This window comes from Giraffa tippelskirchi, chromosome 5, assembly GCF_054371585.1.
Source record: "Giraffa tippelskirchi isolate mGirTip1 chromosome 5, T2T-mGirTip1v1.2.pri, whole genome shotgun sequence".
Lineage (NCBI taxonomy): Eukaryota > Metazoa > Chordata > Mammalia > Artiodactyla > Giraffidae > Giraffa > Giraffa tippelskirchi.
In genome coordinates, this window is record NC_137279.1 from 88,501,030 (window position 1) to 88,528,935 (window position 27,906).

Consider the following 27,906-nt stretch of genomic DNA (forward strand, 5'->3'; position numbering starts at 1 on the left):
AAGGACATAAAAAATGCAGGATGCTGGCCCCAGGTAGGTGAGATGCATATGAATGGAATGATTTCAGTAAGCCCAGACTCTTGCATCTTCCATACATAGAAAAGCGCTAAATTCCTTAACTTGAGATATTTCTTTAATTAACAATAATCTTTTGATGTTCGGACTACCTGCCCCTTGTTGCAAACTTCTGTATAGCCTAACTCTTCCCCACCGCCTCCTGGAAACAGCTCTCCCAGGGTTACTTGAGATGCTGTCTCCAAGTCTGCAGTCCTAAAAACTTCTGCCAAATAAAACATCTCTCTCAATTTTTAAGTTGTAACTATTTTTTAATTTGACAGTAGTGAAGATTCCAATTCACATCACACATGATTTTTGCACTTAGCTCAGAAAAAAGTAAACAAATTTACAAAATAAAATTGGGACTTTTAGTATGGGGGAAGAAGGTCTTGCCACGCCTCTGAGAGGAAATAGGCAGTGTCGATAAGAAGCACTTTCAGTTTATGAGAGAATGGCAAGAACGCTGACTGTCTTGAAGTCTCCAACATCATTCTCCACTGCTAAGAGCATGATCTGGCTGTTCCAGTCTTTCACGCTTGTCTCCTGTCTTGGCCCAGGTAAATACTGAGGTATACCCATGTAGTCAAGTTTGACTCCTGGTTTTGGGCAGTTTGCTTGATCTAAATCACCTACATATTTAGATGTCTGTCTGTGTCTCTACTAAGAGATCCGGTGGGGCTCACAGAGGTGCCTGATAAACTGCCATTGCCTCTCAACTTAAAAGCTTACGGCCTGAGATCGTTTAGAGTTAACAGCTTCAATTGTGTCTGCATTTAAATGAATTATATTCTGGGGCATGGGAAATGAGCTTTTCTAAGACACGATTGGGGTTTATAACCAGCATGTTGTGGTATAAAGAGAGCTAAGGTTAAGAAAAGAAGACTTCTCACCAGAGTAGCTACTATCTTACTGCGTAATCACAAGTAGGCTACATGTTCCTTCTAAGCCTCAACATCCTCATCGAAAATATTGAAAATCTATGGTTCTGCTTAGCTGAAATTTCTGAACCCTTCTCGGTTTTTGCTGTGAAAAAAACTACTCTTCAGATTTCCTTTCCTTTGATGCAAATCAGGGATTAGCTAGTCCAGCAATACCTAATCTGCCAGACAGGAATTCTCAGATCCTACATGCTTCTCATTCCCTGCTGTCCATTATGTGGAAAACTTGAAGGTTCATGTCAGGTTTTGGGGAAACACAAGTGGTCCACTGGGGCCAAAGTACAGGAAGGAGCAGGAGACAAGACAAGAAAGCTATCCCAGAACTAGCCCAGGGTAGCAGGCAAAAATAGTTAATATTCACAGTGGGCTCATACTGTTCCAGGCACTGGGTCAAATGCTATACTTACATCATATACATAAGCTTTTTGACAGTTCCGGGAGTCTGTACTATTATAATCCCCTTTTGAAATAACTTGCACAGATTTCATTAGCCAGTAGGTGGCAAGCTCTTGTGATAGTTTTGAGGAACAGTGACAGTTGAATCAAAATGGTAGCAGAACAAGAGAAAGGACAGAAGCAAGAATCGCCACAGATGTAGAATTAGCTAGATTACTTGGCAATGGGAATGAAGAGGGGAGAGAATTCATTGTCATCCAATAAACAATCATTGAGGACCTACTGGATGCCTGGCACTGTTCTAGTTTCTGAGTGTACACCATGAATGAAGCAGAAAAAAATTTCTGCCCTCACAAAGTTAACATTTTAGCAGAGGAGACAAGTTATAAACAAAATAAATAAGTGAAACAAAATAAATAAGTATATTGGATAGTGATAAATGATAAGGAGGAAACAAATCAAGCAAGGAAAGGAGAGATTAAATATTGGGGGCAGTGAAATTTCAGACAGAATAGCCAAAAAGTTTACAAAGTTGGGAAGGGGGAGGAGGGAGCAGCCATCATGAGAAGATGATTTCAGTTTTGGACCTACTAATTTTAAGATGTTAGTGTGATATTCATGAGAAGATTTCCTGAAAACAGCTGGAAATTTAGGTCTAGAGGTAGAGCTGAAGCTGGAGGCTTGGAACTCACAGCATAGAAATAATAAATAAAGCTAAGGAGAAAATTGTAAGGAGGACAGAAACTTGGGGAATATGTACAAAAGCAGAAAGAGAAGAAAATTATACAGTCAAGAGCTACTCCCTGGCCCAGGAGCCACGGAGGCAAAGACAAGAGAGCTCTGTCTTTGCCTCCTTGCAAAATTGAACTCATCTTTAGAATTCAATATTCTGAATGTCCTCAGGTTAAAATTCCCATTTTTCTCCCCATTCCCATTAATATTTCTCACAAGGACCCTATGAAATATACACTATTCCTATCCCCACTTTAAGGAAGAGGAAAGAAGGCATACAATGCTTGAGTAACTTGCTTAATGTCACACTGTTGTAGGGGAAGTGAGGATGGTATACAAAATGAAACATACTTGAATGTGTTTGCAGGTGTTCTGAGGTCCAGGAAGAAAGCAGTAATTTGCAGGGTTATAATTTAGGGAGACTGGCTCCAGAGTCTATCCGTAATCATTTTACTATGCTGCATAGTTTACAAACAGCTATATATTCACATAAATGTATTGGTAATTATAAATTGTGATACTAAGAAGATAATAAGCAGGGTACTGATGCTGAAAACTCGGCCTCTGTGCATTGGTGCCGAATCAAATCTCAGAGACAGAGTTTGGGGTGAAGTAGAAAAGAATAGCTTTATTGGTTTGCCAGGAGAAGGGAGACACAGCAGGCTTCAGCTCTCGAAAACCATGTGTTCCAACCTGGGAGGATTTGGCGAGGAGTTTTATAGCAACTATTCAAGGGTAGGGTTGCTAATAAGATTAGGGTGTGTACAGGGCCTGTACTATTTTAATCTAGTCTCAGATAATCTGATGAGTTTCTGTGGTTCCTTTAATCTGGCCTGAGGTGGTCTTCTAGAAGAGCTTCTCTAGTTCCTGTAATCTGGAATGAAGAAGGCTGACATCTTCCATTTGTTGGGAGTGTTAGTTCTATTAGTATAAAGAGCTCAAAGATATTGTTGTGCATCCCTTAGGGCAGAACCAGGACCTTGCCCCAAGGCTGCACCATTGTTTTTACTGCTCCTCCCTTGTGTCTGCAACCCTTCCCTTTCCTCATTAGCAATTGCTATGATCTGCCCTTAGGAACCAGGGAAGGTCATGAATGCTGGAGTCTATTCCCTACAAACAAGATATGCCGGACAGAAAGGTTTCTGTGTCCGTGAGCCCCACAGGGTCCTGCTTGGTTTCAGGACCATGGGATAGAAAAACAAGAGGACTTGCTTTAGATGGAGGTGGTGTAGAAAGGATTTTCTGGAAAAGTAGCATCTCAACTGATATTTAAAGAGAAGTCAAACAGGGGAGGAGTCTAATGAAGCAGTGGACATTACATGTGCAAAGGCCCTGGTGCAGGGAAGAGTTCAGAATGATTAAGGAAGGGAAAGAAAACCACTGTGACAAGAGTATGGTAAAAATAAAATCAATCTTGAAGCAAGCATCAAGATGACTCATGCCAGCCTACATTCTTTCAAGGGGCCAGACACCATAACTTGCTCCTTTTAGGAAATTTAGCTGTAAAGATAAACCATGTTAAGAAATAATTCCAATAGGTATAATTGAGAGCAAACATCATCATGTCCTGGAGAAAATGAATCTCACTTGCTTCTACATTTAATTCTTTCTAGGTGGGAACTTATCAAATGTTAATATGCATACAAAGTATTAGGGTATCTTATTATAATGCTGATTCTGGAAAGGAGACTAAGTCTCTGCATTTATGACAAGTTCCCAAGCAACACCAGTGCTGCTCCATGGACCACACATGAGACTTTAGTCACAATGGTGTTGGAAGGATGGAGAAATAAGAACTAATTCTTTGAGTGTGTTTACAAGAAGCAGATACAGGTATTCTGATGTTCAAGAGAGAACAGTAGTAGGAAATACATGTTACAACCAATACACATGGGCCAACCAAATGATTCTGAGGTTTTGAGCTAAAAACTTTGCAGGTTTTTCTGCTCAGAGACTATAATCCAGTGACTCCCCTTCCCCTGAGCAGCATTATCTACTTCTTACCAACCATCCACACCTATCAATGTTTATTGTTGCTCACCACAGGCAGAGAGTTGTTTTACATTTTGTCATTATCATCAAGAACAACTGGGTCCTTCCACCTCTCAGAATCTGCAGTCAGTGCCCACTGGACTGCCAGGCTTCCATGCCTCCCAGTTTTCAGTGTCACTCCAGACCTAGCCTCAGTTGGGTTTCCATGCTCAAGCAGACTGTTGTCTTTCTTCCTTTTTTTTTTTTTCATTAAGGTGCAATCCACAAAACATAAAATAACAATATTCAAGTGTACAAATTCAGTGACATTTAGTAAATTCAGTGACATTTAGTAAATTCACAGCATTGGGCAACCACCAATTCTATTGCTCCAGAACATTTCGCCACCCCAAAAGAAAACCTTGTACTCATTAAGCAATCCCTTCTCATTTCTCTCCCCACCTATCCCCCTTCAAACATTAATCTGCTTTCTGTCTCAATGAATTTACCTCTTCTGGATATTTCATATAAATGAAATCATGTAATCTGTGAATTTTTATGTCTAACTTCTTTCTCTTAGTAAAATATATTCAAGATTTATTCCTATTGTATCATGTATCGATACTTCATTCCTTTTTATTGCTGAATGATATTCCATTGTATGTGTGTACCATAACTTATTTATCCACACACCTCCTGATAGACATTTGTGTTGTTTCCAGCTTTTGGCTTTTTCAAATAGTACTTTTATGGAGACTTTTGTACAAGTTTTTGTTTTCAGCTCTGGGAATGAAACTGCTGGATCAAATGATAATGCTGTACTTAATTTTTTGAGGGATCACTAAATAGTTTTTTCACAGTGGCTGTACCAGTTTGCATTCCCACCAGCAATGTGTTCTAATTTCTCCACATCCTTACCAACACTTATTTTCCAATTATTTTTATTGTTGTTATTATTATTAGTCACCATCTTAGTAGATGTAAAGACATTTCATAGAGGTTTTGATTTGCATTTCCATAACAATTAATGATATTGAGCATCTTATCGTGTGCTTATCGGCTATTCATATATTTTCTACCCTCCTGAACTTGTTTCATGCTGAGCTGAAACAGCCTACTATATCTCTCTTTCCTTTAGATAGGCCTGAACCGGTCCCCTAGGTTAGATAAAAAAAGTTTATCTAACTTTTCTCTGACATTTTTTCAGAATCAACTCGGTCTTACCTGCTTTCTTTATTCCTTCTCATTTCTCAAAAATACTCCATTTTTCTTACTACATTGAAAAAAAATCATTCAGATAATCATTCAAGACACTTCACATTCTAATCTCAACCTATGCAGTATTCCAGGTTCCCTGGGCCAGATTCTGATGGCATAATGAGTTGACGAAGACACTACTCATGTTCCCAGAGTGAGTGAAACTTGTAAACAAACATATCCCAAATTTCTGGTGACTCAACATCCACACCAGAGGATGAGCAAGACCTCAGCACCAACCCCATGCTCCAAGTGGCCCCCAGTGACTAACAAGAGAACTTCCCACGGATTCCCAAAGCAGCCTTCTGTTGCAGTCATGAGGCATCTTCCCAATTCTTAGTCTCCTCTGGTTCTAGTCCTAACCAAATCTGCTATCAGCTGAACCACTTAGGGAGACCTCATTGTTCTGCAGAGAACATCAATATTCATGCCAAAGCTCAAAATTACTTTTAAATATAGGCAGACTCTTTACCATCTGAGCCACCAGAGAAGCCCTTGTCCCACATAGGCCACTGCAATTATTTTGTTTTGCTTTTTGTTGTTTAACCTCTTTTACTGAAATAGAGAAAACTGCAAATCCTAAATGTCAGCTCAATGAATAATCATAAAATGAACAAATCTGTGTATCCAGACATAGGTTAAGAAATGGCACATAACCAGCAGCCCAGCAAACCCCCTCTGTGCTCCCTCCTACTTGCTCTCCCTCCCTCCTCCTCAAAGGTAACCCTATCCTAACTTTCAGAAGAATAGATTTATTTTGCTTGTTTTTAAACTTTAAATAAATGGAAGCATGTCCTTGTATTCTATTTGTATCTGAATTTTCTTTTTTCACTCAAGATTTTGCTTGTGATATTCATGCATGTGATTTCAATAGGGAAGAAGGGTCAAATGACAAACAACAGCATGTTGCAATGCTGATGGAAAAATGTAGTAAGGAGTGAAGTTTATGGCAGTGTTCATGTGACAGGCATGCATATGACAATTTGAGAGAGAGGAAATGTGAGCTCACCCAGGAGTTGAGCACAAAAATCCTAAGAGAAATTTCCTCCCCTACTCAGATTCTCTCCTGAGAACTAAGGGTTCTTAAGAAAGTTGAGGGTGTGATAATAGTTGTTAATGTTCAGTCTCTAAATCACATCCAACTCTGCAACCTCATGGACTGCAGCACGCCAGGCTTCCCTGTCCTTCACTATCTCCCAGAGCTTTCTTAAACTCATATTCATTGTATTGATGATGCCATCCAACCATCTAATCCTCTGTTGCCCCCATCTCCACCTGCTATCAATCTTTCCAGCATCAGGGACTTTCCCAATGAGTTGGCTTTTCGCATCAGGTGGCCAAAGTATTGGAGCTTCAGCTTCAGCATCAGTCCTTCCAATGAATATTCAGGGTTGACTCCCTTTAGGATTGACTGGTTTGATCTCCTTGACTGTCCAAGGGACTCTCGGAGTCTTCTCCAGTACTATAATTCAAAAGCATCAATTTTTCAGCACTCAGCCTGCTTTACGGTCCAGTTCTCACATCCGTACATGACTACTGGAAAAACCATAGCTCTGACTATAAGGACCTTTGTCGGCAAAGTGATGTTTCTGCTTTTTAATATGCTGTCTAGGTTTGTCATAGCTTTTCTTCCAAGGAGCAGGCATCTTTTAACTTCATGGCTGCAGTTACTGTCTGCAGTGATTTTGGAGTCCAAGAAAATAAAATCTGTCACTGCTTCCACTTTTTCCCCATCTATTTCCCATGAAGTGATGGGAGCAGATGTCATGATCTTAGCTCTTTTTTTTTAATGTTGAGCTTCAAGCCAGCTTTTTCACTCTCCTCTTTCACTCTCATCAAGAGGCTCTTTAGTTCCTCTTCACCTTCTGCCATTAGAGTGGTATCATCTGCATATCTGAGGTTGCTGATATTTTTCTGGGCAATCTTGATTCCAGGTTGTAATTCCTCCACCCTGGCACTTCACATGATGTACTCTGCATATAAGTTAAGTAATCATGGTGACATTATACAGTCTTCACATATTTCTTCCCCAATTTTGAACCAGTCTGTTGTTCTATGCCCAGTTTTAACTGTTGCTTCTTGTCCTACATACAGCTTTCTCAGGAGACAGATAAGGTGGTCTGATATTCCATCTCTTTAAGAATTTTCCACAGTTTGTTGTGATCCACACAGTCAAAGGCTTTAGCGTAGTCAATGAAGCAGAAGTAGATGTTTTTCTGACATTCTCTTGCTTTCTCTGTGACCCAGCAGATGATGGTAATTTGATCTCTGGTTCCTCTGACTTTTCTAAATCCAGCTTGAACATCTGGAAGTTCTAAGTTCACATATTGCTGAATCCTAGTGGTAATGGTTACTTATCCATTGATTCATTCAAACATCTCCAGATCCTACTTTGTGTCAGGCTCTATATTCAGATATAAAGATAAGATAACTATTAAATAAGATGATTAAGTTAAAATAACAAGAGAACAGAAGGCTCCAAAATGGTATGATAAATGCTAGGAATTTGGCAAAGGATGTTAAGGAAGAATCTTCTTTAAAAATGATTGTAACCATTTCACCTTTTTTGCTCAAACATTAATGGCTCTGAGATAGGCTCATCAGAGTGTAGCCATTACATGTTACTTTGAAGTTATATGTATTAATTGTATACTTACCAGTTTTTATCTTCTCAACTCCTAGACAATTATCTTTTGGGAGCAGAAAAAGTATCTTCTGGTATCATGCAAGGAGCACAAAATGGTTAGAGTCAAAGGAGTTGGATCTGAATCCCAACTCTGTTATTCTTTAGCTGGGTAACCCGAGGAAAATTAGTTAACTACCTGTGCCTCAGATCCTTGTCTGTAAATGGATATGATAATATTCATCCTACCTGTCAGAATTGTTGTCAGCATCAGATGAAGTAATGTATAAGAACTGTAAATTCCTAATATTAGTCCTTTAAATCTCACAAGCCTACTATGTTGAACACAGCAGGTATTTACTAAATGTCAAGCTTTAATTATATTTCATCAGTAAAGAGTTGCAGTTTTTGAAATCTGTGCCAGGGATTGGATGCAATTGTCCCTCTCCATCTCATGCCCAGATAACTCAGAGGCTGGGGTCAGATAGTATGGCTATGACCCAGGTGTGACCAGCTAGTGTGGGAAGGTAGACTGGCTGGGACCAACTACTCATCAACCAAGGGTGCCAGGCATTTTGTTGGTGGAGACTCTGTGATTGTCTACTTCAGCACTCCTCCCAACCCTTTTCCTCTTCATCTTATCTTTGGACTTCAGTATCAGTGACCTCTAACAGACTGGCAGCATAAGGAGAAAGGGTGTGGGAAGTAGGGGGAGGGAAGGGAGAGTCACAACAGTTTCCTTCTGTGTTCACAGGGAACTCAGTTTCAGAAGCCAGCTCAACCCCATCGGTTGTGAACGGGGTCATGGGAGAGTCTGTAACTCTTCCCTCAAAGTTTCCTGTGAAAGAGAACATCATGTTCATCACCTGGCTTCACAATGGAAACTCTGTCATCTTCATACGGCCAAAAGAAGCAAAAATAGAGGTGACTGCTCCAAAACGGAAAGATCAACTGATTGTCACCGAGTCCTACTCCTTGCAGCTCAACAATCTGACAATGGCAGACATGGGACATTACCGTGCGCAGATAACCACAGCAACCTCCTCTCTGTATACCGACTATAACCTGCAAGTCTTCAGTGAGTCAAAACATGGGCCTAATTTTGTATGGACTGAAAAATAGTACATATTTCAATTCTATGTGACTGCAAATATGCACTATAGACTTGTGGTAAAAAGTATGGCATTTGGAGCTAGACTGAGGTCCAGAAACAAAACAATTCAATGACATTGCACAGTACACAAAAACAGACATAAGGTACACTGACATGTTTTACAATTGTGCAAAGACATTTTAAGATAAAAACTATCGGCTTTTTAAAACATTGACCAGTTAATCTGTGTGTGCTAGGCTAGGGATAGCAAAGATTTGATCTTATGGGCCAATATCAATTAACTGGGAGTAACTGCCTAAGATTCAGTGTTAAGAAAAATGTGAGTCATGTTAAGTTTATTCACTGAGTATTTGTTAACCATGAATAATGTTCGAGACTCTCTTTTAGGCCCTTGAGATACATCAGTGAACAAAACAAAGATCCCTGACCTCATTGAGCTGACATTCTGGGTAGAGGATATGGGGGCAATAATAAAAATACACATAATATATGAACAAAGAACACAGTAAGTAAGCCATGAGAGAAACTCATGGTAAAAGAGATTAGAACAGCATAAGGACCACGAGAAATGCCAGAAAGCAGCAGTCTGTTTTAAATGGAGGAGTCATAATAGGCCTCATTGAGAAGATGACATTAGAGCCAAGGCCTGTCGGAAGTGAAAGAGATATGCAGATATCTGAGGGAAGAGCTATCCAGCACAGGCTCTCCCTGTGTCTGGCAGGCTCAAACATCAGTGAGCAGAGTAAGAGAGAGTAACAGGAAATGAGATCAGTAAGGACATAGGCAGCCACATCATCTAAGGCTCTGGGAGCCATCACAAGAACTTTGGCTCCTATTCTTGGGGGATGGAGAACAATTAGAGGATATTTTTGGACACGTTGACTGGGGGATATACATTATATTCAGGTGGAAATGTCAAGTGGGTAATTATATACTCATCAAGTGGAGTAAGATATCAATATCGGTTTTTGAGGTCAGCAATGGACATTGGTTGAAGGAGGCAAATTTTCAAGCCAAACATTTGCCATTGCTGTGCTATGTGCTATCTCATTTAATCCTCATAATTATCCAAGTAGGGATTATTGCCCAGTTTTACAGATGAAGAAATTGGGGCAAGCAGAGACTAAAATTTGTCCGTGGTCATGTAGCCAGTAAATGACAAAGCCATGATTCTAACCTAGGTCTTCCTAACTCCAAATCCACTCTTGCCATGACATAAAAATTCTGTTCAAACAAGGTATGTTCCACAACCCTTACTCAGTTAGCTAAACTTAATGCTTTGCCTAATCTCTTCTAATGAGATAGTTGGATTCATTCCATTTTTTACTAGGTCATCTTTATTTCAACCCTTGGGCCAAGTCTAGGCCAGAAGGTTTTCCTGTACTGCTTCCATGTTCACATTGATTCACAGCTGCTGACACAATTTTAGGTAATATTTTCTGGTCTCCGCATCTGCATCATGTACCTGATCTGCATCATGTATATTCTCAAATGTCCAGATATATTGCACTTCTTCCTTCCCATAAACTGCTTGCTTGCTCTGTTTCTTCACTCCTTCCTTCCCTAATTCTTTAGTTCTCAACACACCGCTTTCTGACTTGCTGACACTCTGCATCAAGATCTCTTTGTTATCATTTGAGGCAGCACCAGATCCAATGAGGACCAATATCCCAACAAAGTTGTGGGAAATTTGGTTCTCCAAGTAAGTTAAGCTTTTATCTTCCATCCCAGCTAGGAAAATTCTGATAATGGAGGAAACAGGGCTCATGCACCTGCTCTTCTGGTTTCTGAAATGTCTAAGGCTGGGCTGCATAGTCTCCAAATTATCTTTACACAAGGGGCAGTGAACAAGGGCCAGAAGGACCCCAGGAATAAACTGGAGCTCCAAAAATTAAAGTGATCAGCTCAAAATCACCTGACTAGCTGGAAGAAACTCTAGTCTTTCCCTTCCCTCTCTTCCACTGCCTAGTCTGTCTCATACTGATGTCCCTCATCATTTGGTCACCACAGGCCTCAATCCCATCAATTAGGCAGCACACACAGAGTTATTTACAGAGTATACAGCAATGTCAGGTGGGTGGGATACATGGAAACATGGAAGTGATAGAGATTTTTCACAGAGGGCTGAGCCAAGCCATTTGTCCTTTATCCAGGCCTCTTCTCTGCACACAGGACGACTCAGCAACTTACAAGTTGCCCATCACACCCAATGGTCTGAAAATAGTACCTGTGAGATCCAGCTGACCTGCTCTGTGGAGAATCCAAATGATAACGTCTCATTCAGGTGGCAGGTCGCAGGAAAACCATTTCATAGTGAAGCAAATCTCTCTATATCCTGGGACCCCAAGAGCTTCAGTGAAAAGACCTACACCTGCATAGCTGAGAATCCTGTCAGCAATTTATCCTCCTCTGTCTCTGACAAGAGTGTCTGTGAAGGTAAGTCTGTCTCAGGTCTCTCTGAGGGCCTTGAGTGTTGTGGGGTGGGGTGTGTCCCTCATGCCCTTTATGATTCCTAACATAGTGGCCCAGTGGGAGACAGCTGAGTGATGCTGGAAGAGGCCAGACACCCCCTGGAGCTCTGTGTCTCTCATTCCTCTAGAGCACTCTCCTTTTCTCTCCCCTTCCACCAACCATTTCTCTAAGCCTCCCAGAGCCCAACAGCAAAGTCCTTAGGAAGGCAAGGTTGCTTCTTCTTTCTGTCTCTACCAGGCTCCACCCTGCCCTGTCTGCCTAAATGAGACTCCCACTCTCAGAAATCCTGCCCAGACCCCCAGAACCTCTGGGTATAGATAAACCCACCCAACCCCCAAAGATGGTCTAGAAGAGCTGCAATGGAGGCTCTAAAATACTACTCTGGGCCTCACTCGATGTGTCTAAAGTGCAACTTCTTTTTTTTTTTTTCTTTTCAGATGTTATTAATGGGAAAAATGAATACCTGGATATCAAATGGATTATCATTGTGGTTGTTTTGACATGTATATTCTTCATTGCATTGATACTAATATTTGTTCAGAGGAAAAAAGTAGCAGGTTTTCTTTCTTCTTATTGTTACTTCTCCCAAGCTTCAGAGACGTAGAGTTTGGGGCTGTTACAAAACTCTGTCTTGTAGAAGACAGATAAAGGCAGGGAAGATGCAAACCCAGCTCAGTTCATGCCCTGGGACTACACTTGGGCTGTGAATACACATGTGCTAATCTCCTAAGGAAAGTGTCCTAGTAGAAAATGTAGGACCCAGCCTCAGGGCCTGCCTGCCCTCCCTTCTGGGTCCCTTTCCCACCACATCCTCTAGAGCAGGGGTCCCTGACACCCAGGCCCCAGACTGGTACCAGTCTGTGGCCTCTTAGGAACCAGTTCACATAGCAGGAGGTGAGCAGTGAGCAAGCGAACGAAGCTTCATCTGTATTTACAGCCACTCCCCATCGCTCACATCACCTAAGCCCCACCTCCTGTAGATCAGGGGTGACATTAGATTCTCATAGAAATGAGAACTCTAACCCTAAAGTCAAGGAAGAATATCTTGAGATTTCCACAAAATAGAAATAAAGTGCACAATAAATGTAATGTGTTTGAACCATCCCGAAAGTACCCCTTCCACCAACCGTCCCTGGTGCCAAAAGGGTTGGGGACTGTTACTCTAGAGAGACACCTACAGGGGTAGAGAATGGAAGGCTTTTCTCCCTACAGTCACAGATTTCAATTTCTCTGATTTTATTTTTCAGGTTTCTTTCAATTCTCTACTCAGCAAACCCAGTGTTCTGGTGAGCTTCCAGACTCTTAGTTCCCAGTCACTAAACAGATGGCAAGAGCCAAATGGAAAATGAAGGGGGGTGATCAGAGGGCTAGATAATGAGAGAGGAGGCCAGAATGTCATTATTCAGATGGACCAGATGGTGCAAGGAAAGAAGACTTGGAATTGTGCAAGTCAGTCCCCTGTAGGACCTACAGGGTCCCTTACAAGAAGGCAAACTGGTCACTCAAGCAATTTCTTGGGATGGGATTAGGGCCATTCCCCATCCTGTCAATGGAGAGACTAAGTGCCAGTGAAAGGGCTCATGGCCTGTCCATTATCAACAGCAGGCACAGTGTAAAGACAGGATTAGAGCATCAAATGCCCAAAGATAACTGCCTGACTCCATCATTCTATTCAGCCAGGGTTTGGGTATTGAGTTTGAAGTGAAAGTCCCTCACTCATGTCTGACTCTTTGTGATCCCATGGACTGTACAGTCCATGGAATTCTCCAGGGCAGAATGCTGGAGTAGATAGCCATTCCCTTCTCCAGAGGATCTTCCCAACCCAGGGATCGAACCCAGGTCTCCCACATTGCAGGTGGATTCTTTACCAGCTGAGCCACAGGGGAAGCCCAAGAATCTTCCCAACCCAGGAATCGAGCCAGGGTCTCCTGCATTGTAGGCAGATTCTTTACCAACTGAGCTATGAGTCAGAAGGCATGCATTCAAATTCTTGTTTGATCATTTCCTGAGTAAATTCGCACCAAGGCAGTAAAACTTTCTGAGCCTCCAGTTTCTCATCTCTAATATAATCCAACCCACTCTAAGGAGCTCTGAAAAGTTGAATAGTATTATATATGTGAGACAATCTGGCTCCATTATGCTCACCAGTGAGATTCTCTAGCTCCCGTGGAGCCAGTGCTGTTTTGTCCCAGAAGCTTCCCTTCCTGTGAATCCAGAGAGACTCTGAGGCTTTAGGGTAGCTCAAGACCACGTTCCCCCAGGAGATGAGGTCAGAAATAGATCAAATGGCTGAAAAAGTTCTGGTTCAACCCTGAACTCCCAAGACTGGGAAAATGAATGTACCCTGAGGAACGGCAATGTTTCAAACAACTACCTCTTTGGGGCCAGAGAGTGACGTGGGGTTGACAAGGTCCTGGGAGAGCAGACCAGAATCCTTCAGCCATTGACTGTGTCTTCCTGTGTTAACAGCAGAAACTGTGAGTAACTTAGAGTACGCTTCCTTCTCTTCAGGGAACACTGTGTATGCTCCGGTCACCCACTCAAACAGGGTGAGTACTTTCAGGTTTATACTCCATCATGGTCATTATTTTTATAGTCATTATTCATGAACTTGTCACAATTATCTGACTAAATCCAAATGATGTACACCACTGAGGTGAAGTGAAGGCAGTGACAAGAGTTATGTGTGGGACCTTTCTGCACCCTTTTGCTCTCACGCCAGTGGAATGTTTACACATACCCTGCTTTACATTGCTTAATCTAACTTTGTAATGCATCAGTAAGTCATCTCCCTTCAGCTTACTTACAAGCTGCCTGAAAGTGAAAATTATGTCTTCCTCTCTCTTCCCCTGTGTCTCAGCATGAAGCCCAGTAAATATCTGCTGGATGGATAAAGTTCAGTTAAGATTGAGAGTTTCCAAAGGACACAATTCTGTGTCAGGGGGCTTTTCATTCTTTTGTAGGGGAAATAGCAGGGCTCAGAAGAGCCTCTTAAGAGAGAAAGAGTGACAAGAATTGGCAATCCTTCAACTGTGAAAGACACTAAAGGCATGAGCAGCCCTCAATCGTCCCCTCCCCTCTAGCAACATAACAGGATGGCCTTGGTCAGGCATCAGGAACTCCCCACCATGCATCAGTAATTCCTCATCAGCCCCAAAATAAAGCACCTGCAGAGGGTACATTTCTAAATAGCACTATACATCCTGGGAGACCAATTTCCACATCTAATGAAAAATTAGTCAAGAGAGCCAGCATTCTTCAATGATGGAAGCAGTGGTCTAGCTAGAAATCTTGGATTCCACAGCAAATCTCCCCTCACAAAGCCCTTTACAGATGTTTGCAAAGTAGGCTCTTTAAAGATAGCAAACAAGAGATGCTCTCACCTCAGATATTTCAATTGCCTTTCCAATTTTTCCTTGATGACAAGATGAATCACTCGCAACAAACCAAGAATCTAATCTCCAGCAAATTTGCTAACTTTTTCTTTAGCAAAACATGGTACTTTGGAGAGTTTCAGAGGTTTTGGTAACACCCTAGATATACCCTAATTCATTTAAAATGCCAAAAACTATGAGCACGGGGGACTTCTGTTATAATCAGGCTTTTTTATTCCAAGCAGAGCCATTCTTAAGACAAGGTATTCCTATACTAACAGTTCTCCATGTTCAAGGAGACCCCAATGACATGATGACCAGGCTATTAGAATCACAGGGGCAAAATAGAACAGGCAATACCTACAGTTATAGGTAGTAAAGATCTAAGATCAAAGATGTAATGCAATAACCATCTGGTAGTGTAGGTTAGTTCTTTTTTTTGACTGCGCTAGGTATGTGTTGCTGCTCACAGTCTTTCTCTAGTTGCAGTAAGCAGGGGTTACTCTCTCTAGTTGCAGTGTGTGGGCTTCTCATTCTGCAGTGGCTCCTCTTGTTACAGAGCATGGGCTCTAGGGTGCATGGACTTCAGTAGTTGTGGCACATGAGCTTAGTTGCCCCATGGCATGTGGGATCCTCCCAGACCAGAGATCAAACTCATGTCGCCTGCCTTGGCAGGCAGATTCTTAACTGGTGGACAACAAGGGAAGTCCCTGTAGGTTAGTTCTTAAAAATGGAGGAAAGAGAGTAGAGTTGGATGCAGGATAAGAATGCTTTCTTTCCTTCACACTACCTGCCAACAAGGTCACCCTTCTGTCTTTCTCTGATTCCTGAGCCCACTGGTTTGCTGGAGTGCTGTGTTTCAGTTTGGGGCTCAGGAAAGGTGACTAATCCTTCACAAATTTGAGAGCTAGTGGTGCTTGGTTTCCAGTTCCTCTTGATAACCACTCCATAGCCTTCCTCCTGAAGAATTTTGACATCATCCGTATTTTGTCACATTGCCTTTCCCAAAAATATATCTGTTTGCATGAGTTTATATCTCTTTATGTAAATATATGTGTGCATGAGTACATATCTCTTTATGTAAGCCAAATCAATATGATTATGTTCTACAGGAAACAAAAATCTCAAAACCTGTGAAAAACTATGACTCTAGCACAATTTACTCTGAAGTTCATCATCCCCAAGAGGTAAGCCCATAATTGCCAGCTGTTCTTACATTCTTACCTCTCTTCTCACACCTCAGGTTTCGCAAATATAGTAATAGTAAAGGGACCATTTTACAAATGCCAGAAATACAAGATACAGAAAGTCTCAGGACACACCTAAAACACATCCAGGAAGTTATCTTGTATTAATTTTAGGATCACCACACTTAACTGAGTTTTTAACCTACTTTTTAAAAATATAGATGTTTGTTTATTTTTTATTTGAAGTATAGTTGATTTACAATGTTATGCCAACATCTGCTGTACAGCAAAGTGATATAAGCTACTTATTTTTCTTTTAATTTAATCTTACCTTAGGCTATGAATATCCCTATCTGCCCATAGTGATTTCCAGACACCTCTATAACCACGAGGAATGGCCTGACACTCTGGTTTCTATTGACCTTCTTTATTTTTCTCTTTTTCCTATTAGAGAAAGCCCAGTTATTCCAGGACAACTACCAATCACAATGGTGTGTAAGTTTCTGAAAGACTTCAAAGGAATTTCAGAATTACATATCTGCTCCTGATATCATGAGAAAGAACAGAGCTTGGTTTCTGCCTGACAACATAATTTGAATATCTAGGATTATCAGACTTGAATCTGCTTACCCAGGTCAAACATTTAAGGAATAACATCATTTCCAGAATGTGATCCAAATGACATTTTCTAATCTGCTCCAGGCCAAAATATACATCAGATAATATGCCTGCAAAAATTCTCAACAAGATACTAGCATTCTGAATTCAACAATACATCGAAAGGATCATACACTGTGATCAAGTGGGATTTATCCCAGGGATGCAAGGATTTTCAATATTTGCACATCAATCAGTGTGATACACTACATCAACAAATTGAAGGATTAAAAATTATATGATCATCTCAATAGATGCAGGATAAGCTTTTGGCAAAATTCAACACCCATTTGTGATTTTTAAAAAAACTCTCAGGGAGGGAGGTGGAAGGGGGGTTCAGGATGGGGAACACATATATACCCATGGCTGATTCATGTTAATGTATGGCAAAAACCACTACAATATTGTAGAGTAATTAGCCTCCAATTAAAATAAATAAATTTTAAAAAATAAATAAATAAAACTGAAAAAAAAGAAAAACTCTCCATGAAGTGGTCATAGAGGGAAACTACCTTACCATAATAAAGGCTATATATGACAAACCTTGGAGAAGGAAATGGCAACCCACTCCAGTATTCTTGCCTAGAGAATCCTGTGGACAGAGGAGCCTGGTGGGCTGCTGACCATGGGGTCGCACAGAGTTGGACACAACTGAAGTGACTTAGCATGCATGCATGACAAACCTGCAACTAACATCATACTCAACAGTTAAGCTGAAAGCATTTCTTCTAAGTTCAGGAATAAGACAAGGATGTCCACTCTCGCCACTTTTATTCAAAATAGTTTTGGAAGTACTAGCCATGGCAACCAGAGAAGAAAAGAAAAGGAATCCAAATTGGAAAAGAAGTAAAATTATCACTGTTTGCAGATGACATGATATTACACATAGAATATTCTAAAGATGTGACCAGAAAACTACTAGAGCTCATCAATGAATCTGATAAAGTTGCAAGATGCAAAATTAATGCAGAGAAATCTGTTGTATTTCTATACACCAACAACAAAAGATCAGAAAGATAAATTCAAGAAATAATCCCATCTACCACAGCATCAAAAAGAATAAAATACTTAGGAATAAACCTACCTAAGGAAACAAAAACCTGTACTTCAAAAACTATAATACACTGATGAAAGAAATCAAAGATCACACAAGCAGATGGAAACATATACTGTGTTCTTGGATTGGATGAATGAACATTGTCAAAATGACTATATTACTCAAGGCAATCTACAGATTCAATGAAATCTCTGTTGAATTACCAATGGCATTTTTCACAGAACTAGAACAAAAAATCTTAAAATTTGTATGAAGACACAAAAGACTGTGAATAGCCAAAGAAATCTGCAAACAATAAATACTGGAGAGGATGTGGAAAAAAGGGAACCTTCCTACACTGTTGGTGGGACTGTAAATTCATACAGCCACAATGGAGAACAGTAAGGAGTTTCCTTTAAAAAACTAAAAACAGAACTACTATGAGCTTCATCAATTCCACTATTGGACATATATCTGAACAAAAACATGGTTCAAACGAATATATGCACCCCAACATTCATTGCAGCATGATTTACAATAGCCAAGACATGGAAGCAACCTAAGTGTACATCAGTATAAGAATAGATAATGAAGATGCGGTACACTTACACAATGGAATATTTCTCATCCATCAAAAAGAATGAAATCATGCCATTTGCAGCAACATGGGTGGACCTGGAGATTATTATACTAAGTGATATGCAGATCTTTTAAAAAAATGATACAAATAAACTTATTTACAAAGCAAAAACAGATTCACAGACTTAAAGAATGAACTTATGGTTACCAGGGGGAAGAGGTTAAAAAAAAACGAGTCTGGTTATTGACTTTCTCTTAGGTAACTAAGCAAATGGACTCATGGTTGGCAGAGAGATTATAATTCAGAAGACAACCAGTTCTCTCCTTTTAGAAAGCAGCAGGACTGTGACTCACTGGGAGGGAATACAGTGTGCTGGTTACATGTATTTTCTCTGGAGTTGACCCCATGCTCTTATCATAATACATCATTTACTAGATGTACCTCCTGAAACATGTTACCTAACCTCTTCCAGCTTTGGTCTCCTACACTGAAAAAGGAGGCTAGCAGTGGATCAGCCCTGTTATACAGATGAAGGACCTAAGTTATCACTGGCTTCAGTCCATGGGGTCACAACGAGTGGAACGTGACTGAGCGACTGAACTGAACTGAACTCAGCTTCTCTATAACCAGGCCCTTTGGACTCTACCTCCAATTAGTGGACCTCTCCATTTTTCTCCAAATCTGCAACCACCATCCAATGTACAACCATCAACATCTCAACCTGAATGCTACAATAAACTCAGAGCAATTGTCCCCAATATTTGCCCTTGGCTCCCTCCAATCCATTCTCCATGACATAGCCAAAGTGTTGCTTTTAACATAAATCAGATCCTTCACTTGTCTGCTTAAAATCCTTCAAGACTTGCTAATGCACTCAGGATAAAAGTTGAGTATACATGGCTTTAGACAGTCTGGCCCATCCCACCCTCAACTAGCATCATTCTTCCTCTACTATCTCTATTTAGCCTTCAAGATCTTCTTTTAGCTCCCTTATTAGAGGAAAGAATGATCTATGTTAATAGAGCTATTTACTTCTGCCTCAAGGCCCTTCCTCTGCCTGCCTGGTTCCTCCTTATTTTTAGGTGTCAGCTTACCTATGTCACATTCCAAGAGAGACCTTCCCAGGCCCTTCTATCTGAAATACATCCCCCTATTATTCTATCACACCTTCTATGCCATTTATTATGTGTCATTAAATATTTATTTTCATTTGTTTAATGTCTGTCTTTCCTACTATACCATAAGCTCTTCAAGAATAGGGACCATGACAATTTTGTTTATCACCGTATCCCTAACACATAGCAAATGTTCAAGAAATAGTCCTAATAAATAAAATGGAGTTTTATGGAGTTTATGGAGTAATGGAGTTTTGTGGGAATTAAGTAAAACAATTCACCTGAAACCCTTAGCATTATGGTTAGCAAATAAAAGAGCTCAATCAATTAAGAGCCAGCCAACATTATTGTTGTATTCTTACTGTTGTTATTATTATTATTAAATTATGTTCACCTGAACTAATATAATCTTCTTACAGGCCTTCAGCACAATAAGAAAGGAAAAATGATACACTGTCTGTGTATACTATGCTATGCTATGCTATGCTAAGTCGCTTCAGTCGTGTCCGACTCTGTGCGACCCCATAGACGGCAGCTCACCAGGCTCCGCCGTCCCTAGGATTCTCCAGGCAAGAATACTGGAGTGGGTTGCCATTTCCTTCTCCAATGCATGAGAGTGAAAAGTGAAAGTGAAGTCGCTCAGTCGTGTCCGACTCCTAGCGACCCCACGGACTGCAGCCCACCAGGCTCCTCCGTCCATGGGATTCCCCAGGCAAGAGTACTGGAGTGGGGTGCCACTGCCCTCTCCGTCTGTGTATACTACTTCCACATTATTTCCCATCCTGTCTCTGCTCAAATTTTCTAATTCCATTCATTTACCTCATCTGAGAAATAATCCTCCTTTTTCTCAGGGCTGAATTCTCCGATTTTTTAATAAATGTTTTATTGAGGAACAATCGACATACAAAAAGCTGTGCATACTTAATGCAAATAGCTTGATGAGTTTGAAGATAAGTATACATTGATGAAACCATAATCACAATCAATACTGTAAATAGTAATATATCATCACATCCAAAAGCTTCCTCCACTCTCATTTTAATTTTTAATTTTTTGTGTGTGATAAGAGCACATAAGATCTACCCTCTTAAATTTTTAAGTGTAAATGCAATATTGTTAACTACAGGCACTATGCTATGCAGTAGATCTCTGGGACTTATTTCTCTTGCATAACGGAACCTTTATATCTTTTAACCAACACCTTCCCTATTCCACCTTCTCTACTTCCCCCCTTCCTATCCCTTGGTAACCACCATTCTATGCTCTTCTTCTATAAGTTTAATTGTTTTATATTACTCATATAAATAGGATTGTATACTGTTTTCCAGCATCTAGATTATTTCACTTAGCATAGTGTCCCTTAGGTTCATCCATGAATTTCATGTCCTTTGTATATATACTCAGACGTGAAATGGCTGGATCATGTTGTAGTTCTATTTTTCAATTTTGAGGAAACCCTCTATGATTTTCCACAGTGGCTGTACCAATTTATATTCCCACCAGCAGTGTACAAGAGTTCCCTTTTCTCCACATCCTCCCCACCAACACTTATCTTTTGATGTTTTTCATCGAAGTGTAGTTGGTTTATAATGTGTTAGTTTCAGGTATACACCAAACTGATTCAGATATCGATATATCGATATTCTTTTTCAGATTCTTTTTCATTTAGGTTATTACAAGATATTGAATGTTGAACTCTATCAGTTCCTGTGCTGTACAATAGGTCCTTGTTGTTTGATTTTTTAAAATAATTGTCATCCTAATAGGTATAATGTGATGTCTCATTGTGGTTTTGATTTGCATTTTCCTGATGATTAGTGATGTTGAGCATCTTTTCATATACCTGTTACCATTTGCATGGAATATCTTTTACTAACCCTTTACTTTCAGCTTATGTCTATCCAGTGAGTCTCTTATAGAATGAATATAGTTTGATCTTTTTATTGTAACCATTCAAGCACCTTTAAGACTTTTGATTGAAAAGTTTAGTCCACTTACATTTAAATTAGTAATTATTGATACGTAAGGACTTACTACTGTCATTTGTTAATATTTTTTTATTTTGCTGGTTTTTTGTTCTTCTTTTCCTCTCTTTATGATTTGATAATTCTTTGTGTTTTTATGATTTTACTTCTTTCTTTTTTTCTTTTGTGTATCTTCTTTAGGTGTTTTCCTTATGGTTACCCTGAGGCCTATATAAAGCATCTTATAACAGTCTATTTTAAGCTAATAATAGTTTAACTTTATTCTTCATAGAAGAGTTGCATACAAAAATTTCTTGTTACACTGTTTGCTATTGATGTCATAATGCACATTTTAAAAAATGTGTATCCATTAATAGATTTTTATATTTATGGTTAATACCTTTATCTTTTAACTTTTATACTAGAATTAAAAGTGACTTATATGGCACTATTACAGTATTACATTATTCTGTAGTTGTCTATATACAGATCTTCCTTGAGTTACAATGGGATTATGTCCCCAAAAGCCCAGTGAAAGTTGAAAATGTCATAAGCCAAAAGGCATTTAATACTTCTAGCCTGCCTTAAACTGCTCAGGATATTCACTTTAACCTGCAATTGGGCAAAATCATCTAACACAAAGCCTATTTTATAATAAAGTATTGATGAATTCTCATGTAAGTTATTAAATACTGTATTGAAATAACTGAATGGTTATATGGGTACAGAATGGTTATAAATATATCAGTTATTTGCCATCATGATCATATGGCTGACTGGGAGCTGTGGATCACTGCCCTTCCCAGCATCACAAGAGAGTATCATATCACACATTCATAGCTGGGAAAAGATCAGAATTCAAAGTATGGATTCTACTGAATGCATAACACTTTCACACTATTGTAAAATCAAAAAATTGTAAGTTGAACAATTAGGGATTGTCTGTGCTTACCTTTGTCAATGAGATCTATACTTTCATTTGCTTTGGTGTTGCTGTTTAGCACTCTTTCAATTCAATATGAGAACTTCCCTTAGCATTTCTTGTAAGGCAGGTCCCCCTCAGTTTTTATTTGTCTGAGAAAGTCTTTCTATTTCATTTCTAAAAGATAGTTTTGTCCGGTATAAAATATTCCTGTTGGCAGTTGTCTTCTTTCAGCACTTTGAATATATCATTCCAGTCCCTCCTGGACTGCAAGGCTTCTGCTGAGAAACCTCTGACGTTTTATGTGGTAATTTACTTGTATTTGACAAGTCATTTTTCTCTTGAGGCTTTCAAAATTCTATTTTTGACTTTTGACCATTTAATTACAATGTGTCTTAGTGTAGACATTTTTGGACTCAACCTATTTCTATTGCTTTAAACTTTATGAATCTGGATATCCATTTTTTCCCAGATTTGGGAAGTTTTCAGCTATTATTTCTTTAAATAAGCTTTCTACCACCTTTCTCATTCTTAGGTTTTATGTTCCACTGGGGTGCTAGAACCTCTCAGCTGGACTCTGGAGCACTCATAAAGGTTTCTTTGTCCATGAATGATTGTTAAATTGGTGTTTCTGTGGTAGGACAAGGACTAGAATCTCTTATTCCACCATCTAATTGAAGTCATTCTAATATATCTTTTTAAAGTGTATCTTTCTCTGATCATAAAATAACAAATATATGCACATTGTAAATAATTCAAACATTCCACAAGCAAAAATTGCCTACAGTCTCTAAGATAACCACTATTAATGATTCCATATTTTTTAATTTTTTCTTTATTTGGCTGTGCTGAGTCTTAGTGGTGGCACAGGGGATCTTCAACCTTCATTGCAACATGTGGGTTCTTTTAGTTACAGCACACAGAATCTTTAGTTGCGGCATGTAGGATCTTTTAGCTGTGGCATGCCAGATCTTTTTTATAGTTGCAGCATGTGAATTCTTAGTTGTGAGGTGCAAACTCTTCATTGTGGCATGTGGGATACAGTTCCCCAACCAGGAATCAAACCCAGGCCCCCTGTATTGGGAGCATGGCATCTTAGCCACTGGACCACCAAGGAAGTTCTGTGATTCCATATTAAAAGAACAATTCTTTTACCAGAATGGAATTTTTTTAGAGCTTGCTTTTTTTTTTGCTTAAGAATATTTCTTAAACAAATTTTAAATGTCAAAACGTGTAGCTCTACTACATTCTTTTTGCTTTTTATTAATTTTTTACCTACAGATAGTTAAAATTCAAATAGTGCTTTAAAATGCATGTAGCAACTAATTACATCTCCAGTTGTGGTGGGTGGGGGCTACTGTTTAGTTGTGGTGTGAGGGCTTCTCATTGCAGTGGTTTCTTTTGTTGCAGATCATGGGCTCAAGGGTGCACAGGCTTCAGTAGTTGTGGTGCACGGGCTCAGTAGTTTCAGCTCACAGGCTGAGTTGTCCAGTGAATAGGGGATCTTCCTGGACCAGGGATTGAACCTCTGCCCCCTGCATTGGCAGGTATATTCTTTACCACAGAGCCACCAGGGAAACCCTGTTTGGTGGATTTTAAGCTAACCAAATTATTATAAAAACTGTTTATAATAGCCAGGACATGGAAGCAGTCTAGATGCCCATCAGCATATGAATGGATAAGGAAGCTGTGATACATATACACAATGGAATATTACGCAGCCATTAAAAAGAGTACATTCGAATCAGTTCTAATGAGGTGGATGAAACTGGAGCCTATTATACAGAGTGAAGTAAGCCAGAAAGAAAAACACCAATACAGTATACTAACACATATATATGGTATTTAGTTAATCGGTAAAGATAACTCTGTATGCAAGACATCAAAAGAGACACAGATAAATAGAACAGTATTATGGACTCTATGGGAGAGGGCAAGGGTGGGATGATATGGGAGAATGGCATAGAAGCATGTAAATTATCATATGTGAAACGAATCGCCAGTCCAGGTTCAATGCATGATATAGGGCGCTTGGGGCTGGTGCACCAGGATGACCCAGAGGGATGGGATGGGGAAGGAGGTGGGAGGGGGGTTCTGGAAGGTGAAAACATGTACACCCATGGTAGATTCATGTCAATGTATGGCAAAACATATACAATATTGTAAAGTTAAAAAACAGATAAATAAACTAATTTAAAAAATAAAATATAAAATCATAAAAAAAATTTAAAAAAGAAACTAAAATTTAAAAATGTCTTTAAACAGCCCAGGACTGTTGGAGAGGGCCCATGTGCTGGAGACTATGTAATGGAGACTAGCTCTCAAGACCTCAAGATTTAGTGGGAAAGAGTGGGAGAGTTGAGTAAGGAAGAACTGAAATAATGGTGGGAACAATAAATGAGCAAAACAAAATTCACCAAAGTTAAATTAATCTCAAATACTAGCCATTAATTAGGGCTTTCCTGGTGACTCAGATGGTAAAGAATCTGCCTGCAATGCAGAAGACCCAGGTTCAATCCCTGGATCAGGACGATCCCCTGGAGAAGGGAATGGCAACCAATTCCAGTATTCTTGCCTGGAGAATTCCATGGAAAGAGGAGCCTGGCAGGCTCTAGTCCATGGAGTCACAAAGAATCCAACATGACTGAACGACTAAAACACACACTGGCTATTAATTATATGATCAGTCAGCAGAACAGGACTGAGAAATTTGTTCAGGAAGAAGGAAGGGCTTCCATAGAGTCATGGAGGAATCAAAGAAAAAAGAAGAGTTATTTCTACGCCCATGCAAGATGGCCTAAAGTTTTGGGGAAATTTCTTTGGGTAGAGAGTGCCTTTTTCTCAAGGAGATCAAGAAAAAAATAAGATTTCCAAGGTTTTTCAAAGGGGAAAAAATGAGAATAATGTGGAAGTCCGGGCAGGTAGAGAAATGTCTTCAACATCTAGGAGGCCCAAAAACAGCAAAAACAATTAGAAATCATGGTATGGAAGGGACTGCTAAATCATCAAGAACAGGAAATCTACCAGAATTCACCTTAAGTCTGGATAGCACTGAGGAATCACTACTAAAACAAGAACTAGGAATGTGTCTATGAATACCTAAGAGGTAAATAAGAAAAGAGTTTATAAGAAAAACTAAGCTTACATTTCAGTATAGACCAGGTAATAAAATATAGACTTTTTGATTCTTATATTTCCTTGAACCTTTTAAACTTCCTCCATATGTATTACCAATGACACACTCTTTCCTTTGGAATCTATGACACCAGATTCCCCTAGCTTTCCTCCGTACTTATTAGTTGCTTCTCAGTCTCCTTCTGAATCCCCTTCACCTTTGCAGGACCAGTAAGGACTGGAGCTAAGGCTCAGACATGGGCCCCTTCTACTTCTCCACCTACATGTTCTTCTTATATGATGTCAGTCATTCTCATTGCCTTAATACAATTTATAAGCTAATGGTTCCCAAATTTATATCTTAACCCTAACCTCTGGCCTTACCTCACAGACTGTCTATTTGGAATCTCCACTCTACCCCTAATTCACATATCAAACTTAAGATGTCAAAAGGAGGGGTAAAAAAATCTCTAGATTTAAAATCTCTGGATTTCCCTCTCCAAGCCTTTCCTTCTGCTACTGTTTCTCATAAGAGTAAATGGTACCACTGCTATGGGACATTCTCAGTCAGAGCTCTCTCTAGGCCTGAAGACCACCCAACACTCACCATGTAATTAATTACCTTTTTCTTTCTTGCAGGAGACAAAAGGAATTAATCAACTGTAACTAATCTACTATTCTGTAGGCAAACCCATGAAGACCTGCATGCTCCATTCCCAAAAGATAAATTTTGTAATCAGGGAAGAAAATATGCAATGCCTACAAAATTTCTACCAAAATTTTTTTTCTTTGTCCAGAAAGTAAGCTTGTTCTTTAATAAAATGGAGGAAAATGCATCACCATTAAACTGCTTTGATTGAGGTAAGACAATTGTGGTTGGCTGTCCTGGAAAGGTAATAAAAAGGAAGAAAAGTCCTTTTCTCTTTTAAGCAGACCCCAGTCACACCAGCTGGCAGTTCCAAACCTTAGGCATGGCCTCCAAGACCCCTACTACCTTGTCACTCCTTCTTTCACAGCATCCCAATCACACTGGTCTTCATTCAGCTCCTAGAATTATCAAACTCTCTTGCTTCTGTGACTTAACATAACGAGTTCCCTCTGCAATACCTTCTACACACATACACACAAACACACACAGCACACACAGCAAGTTAGCTAATTCTTATTTAGTCTTCAAGACCTAGCTTCTACACTATTTCTCCAGAGAACTCTTCTTTGACACATTCATCCTCATACCCAGTTAATTCAGCTGTCTGTTATATAATTTCATAGCTTCCTGTATTTCCCCAATTATTTATAAAGCTTATAATTTTATAAGCTTTCAGGTAATTTTATGATTGATATATCCATATATCTAGACATATATCTCCACTGGATATGAAATTCCAAGAAGGTAGAAAATTCTCCAGAACCTCACATGGTATCTCAGGTCCTGTAAGAGAAAACCAATAGCCTTCTTGTGAATTTGAGAAACTAAAAGAGTTGGGAAAGCTACACAGTCTTTTCCTCATTCCTATCTTTTGGATATTTCCCATCCTTCTACTTCCCTCGGGGCCAACAGATAAAGATGGAGGAGAAAATAACTCAGAATCAATCAGTGAGTGCTTTAGAAAAAGGGGCCCAGGATGCCATGAAGTATTGTAGAGGTGGGGAGTGGCCAGTATGAATTAAGGAAGGACTAAAATATTTCCTTGGCCTATTTTCTTAGGTTCTAAACCAGAAATCACAATCTAAGAATTCCCTGGCATTTCAGTGGTTAGGACTCTTTGCTCTCATTGCCAAGGGCCCAGGCTCAATCCCTGGTTGGGGAGCTAAGATCCTGCAAACTGCGCAGTAACAAATAAAAAAAAATCACAAACTGGAAGCTGGAGACCAGGATTCTATCTACAGGTGTTTGGCCCCCACAGTGCTTTTTTAAAAATTAGTAACATGAAAATAAAAATTTTAAGGAAAGGCCAAAACAAAATAGTTACATGAGAAATTGGAACAATTCACTTAAAGTCCTGATTTTTTTTTTTTTTTAATGTTTTCCAGATATCTGACCACAGTGAAACCACATTTCTACAGGGAAACAATTATCTGGTGCTGAGTAGCATTAATCCTGTTCTAAATGGGACTTGCACTCTACACTTCATCCCTGGCCTGGCCTACCTATTTCTTTCATTTATTATATCTGCCTGGTAAATGTTTAAGTTTTCAACTCCTGGACTAAACCATGAAGCTTTGCCCCACATCATGTTGGTAAAAGGGGCAAATTAGCCAGACCCAAAATAACAATGCCTGATCTTCCTTACCCACTCCCCAATTCACCCTCAAAACAACACTTGGACCCTGTGTGGCTTTAGAACGTGTACCTGAAGTTTTTAGTAAAGAACCACCCAACCTCTCCCTCTGGGT

The 27,906-nt window shown here is 39.6% G+C and overlaps 1 protein-coding gene and 1 long non-coding RNA gene across 8 annotated transcripts in view; one reads left to right on the forward strand and one right to left on the reverse strand.

The window, feature by feature from the left end:
• Positions 1–5,418, reverse strand: part of LOC145505542 (uncharacterized) — a 62,437-nt gene extending 57,019 nt beyond the window's left edge. The window contains exon 1 of the long non-coding RNA XR_014053098.1: positions 5,319–5,418. This is a non-coding gene — a long non-coding RNA (uncharacterized LOC145505542). The remainder of the gene's footprint in view (positions 1–5,318) is intronic.
• On the forward strand, positions 496–27,895 carry SLAMF6 (SLAM family member 6). 7 transcript variants are annotated; one of them, XM_081487942.1, is made up of 10 exons: positions 496–614; positions 8,729–9,052; positions 11,261–11,524; positions 11,998–12,117; positions 12,808–12,846; positions 14,030–14,109; positions 16,047–16,121; positions 16,573–16,616; positions 26,149–26,370; positions 27,544–27,895. In XM_081487942.1, the coding sequence occupies exons 1-9, from the start codon at positions 509–511 to the stop codon at positions 26,177–26,179; spliced, it is 1,083 nt and encodes a 360-aa protein (XP_081344068.1). In that variant the 5' UTR covers positions 496–508; the 3' UTR covers positions 26,180–26,370; positions 27,544–27,895. The 7 variants fall into 7 exon arrangements, with proteins under 7 accessions (XP_081344068.1, XP_081344069.1, XP_081344071.1 ...); XM_081487943.1 differs by having other exon boundaries at positions 14,072–14,109; XM_081487945.1 differs by having other exon boundaries at positions 14,072–14,109; positions 16,573–16,612.
• The last annotated feature ends 11 nt before the right edge of the window (positions 27,896–27,906 follow it).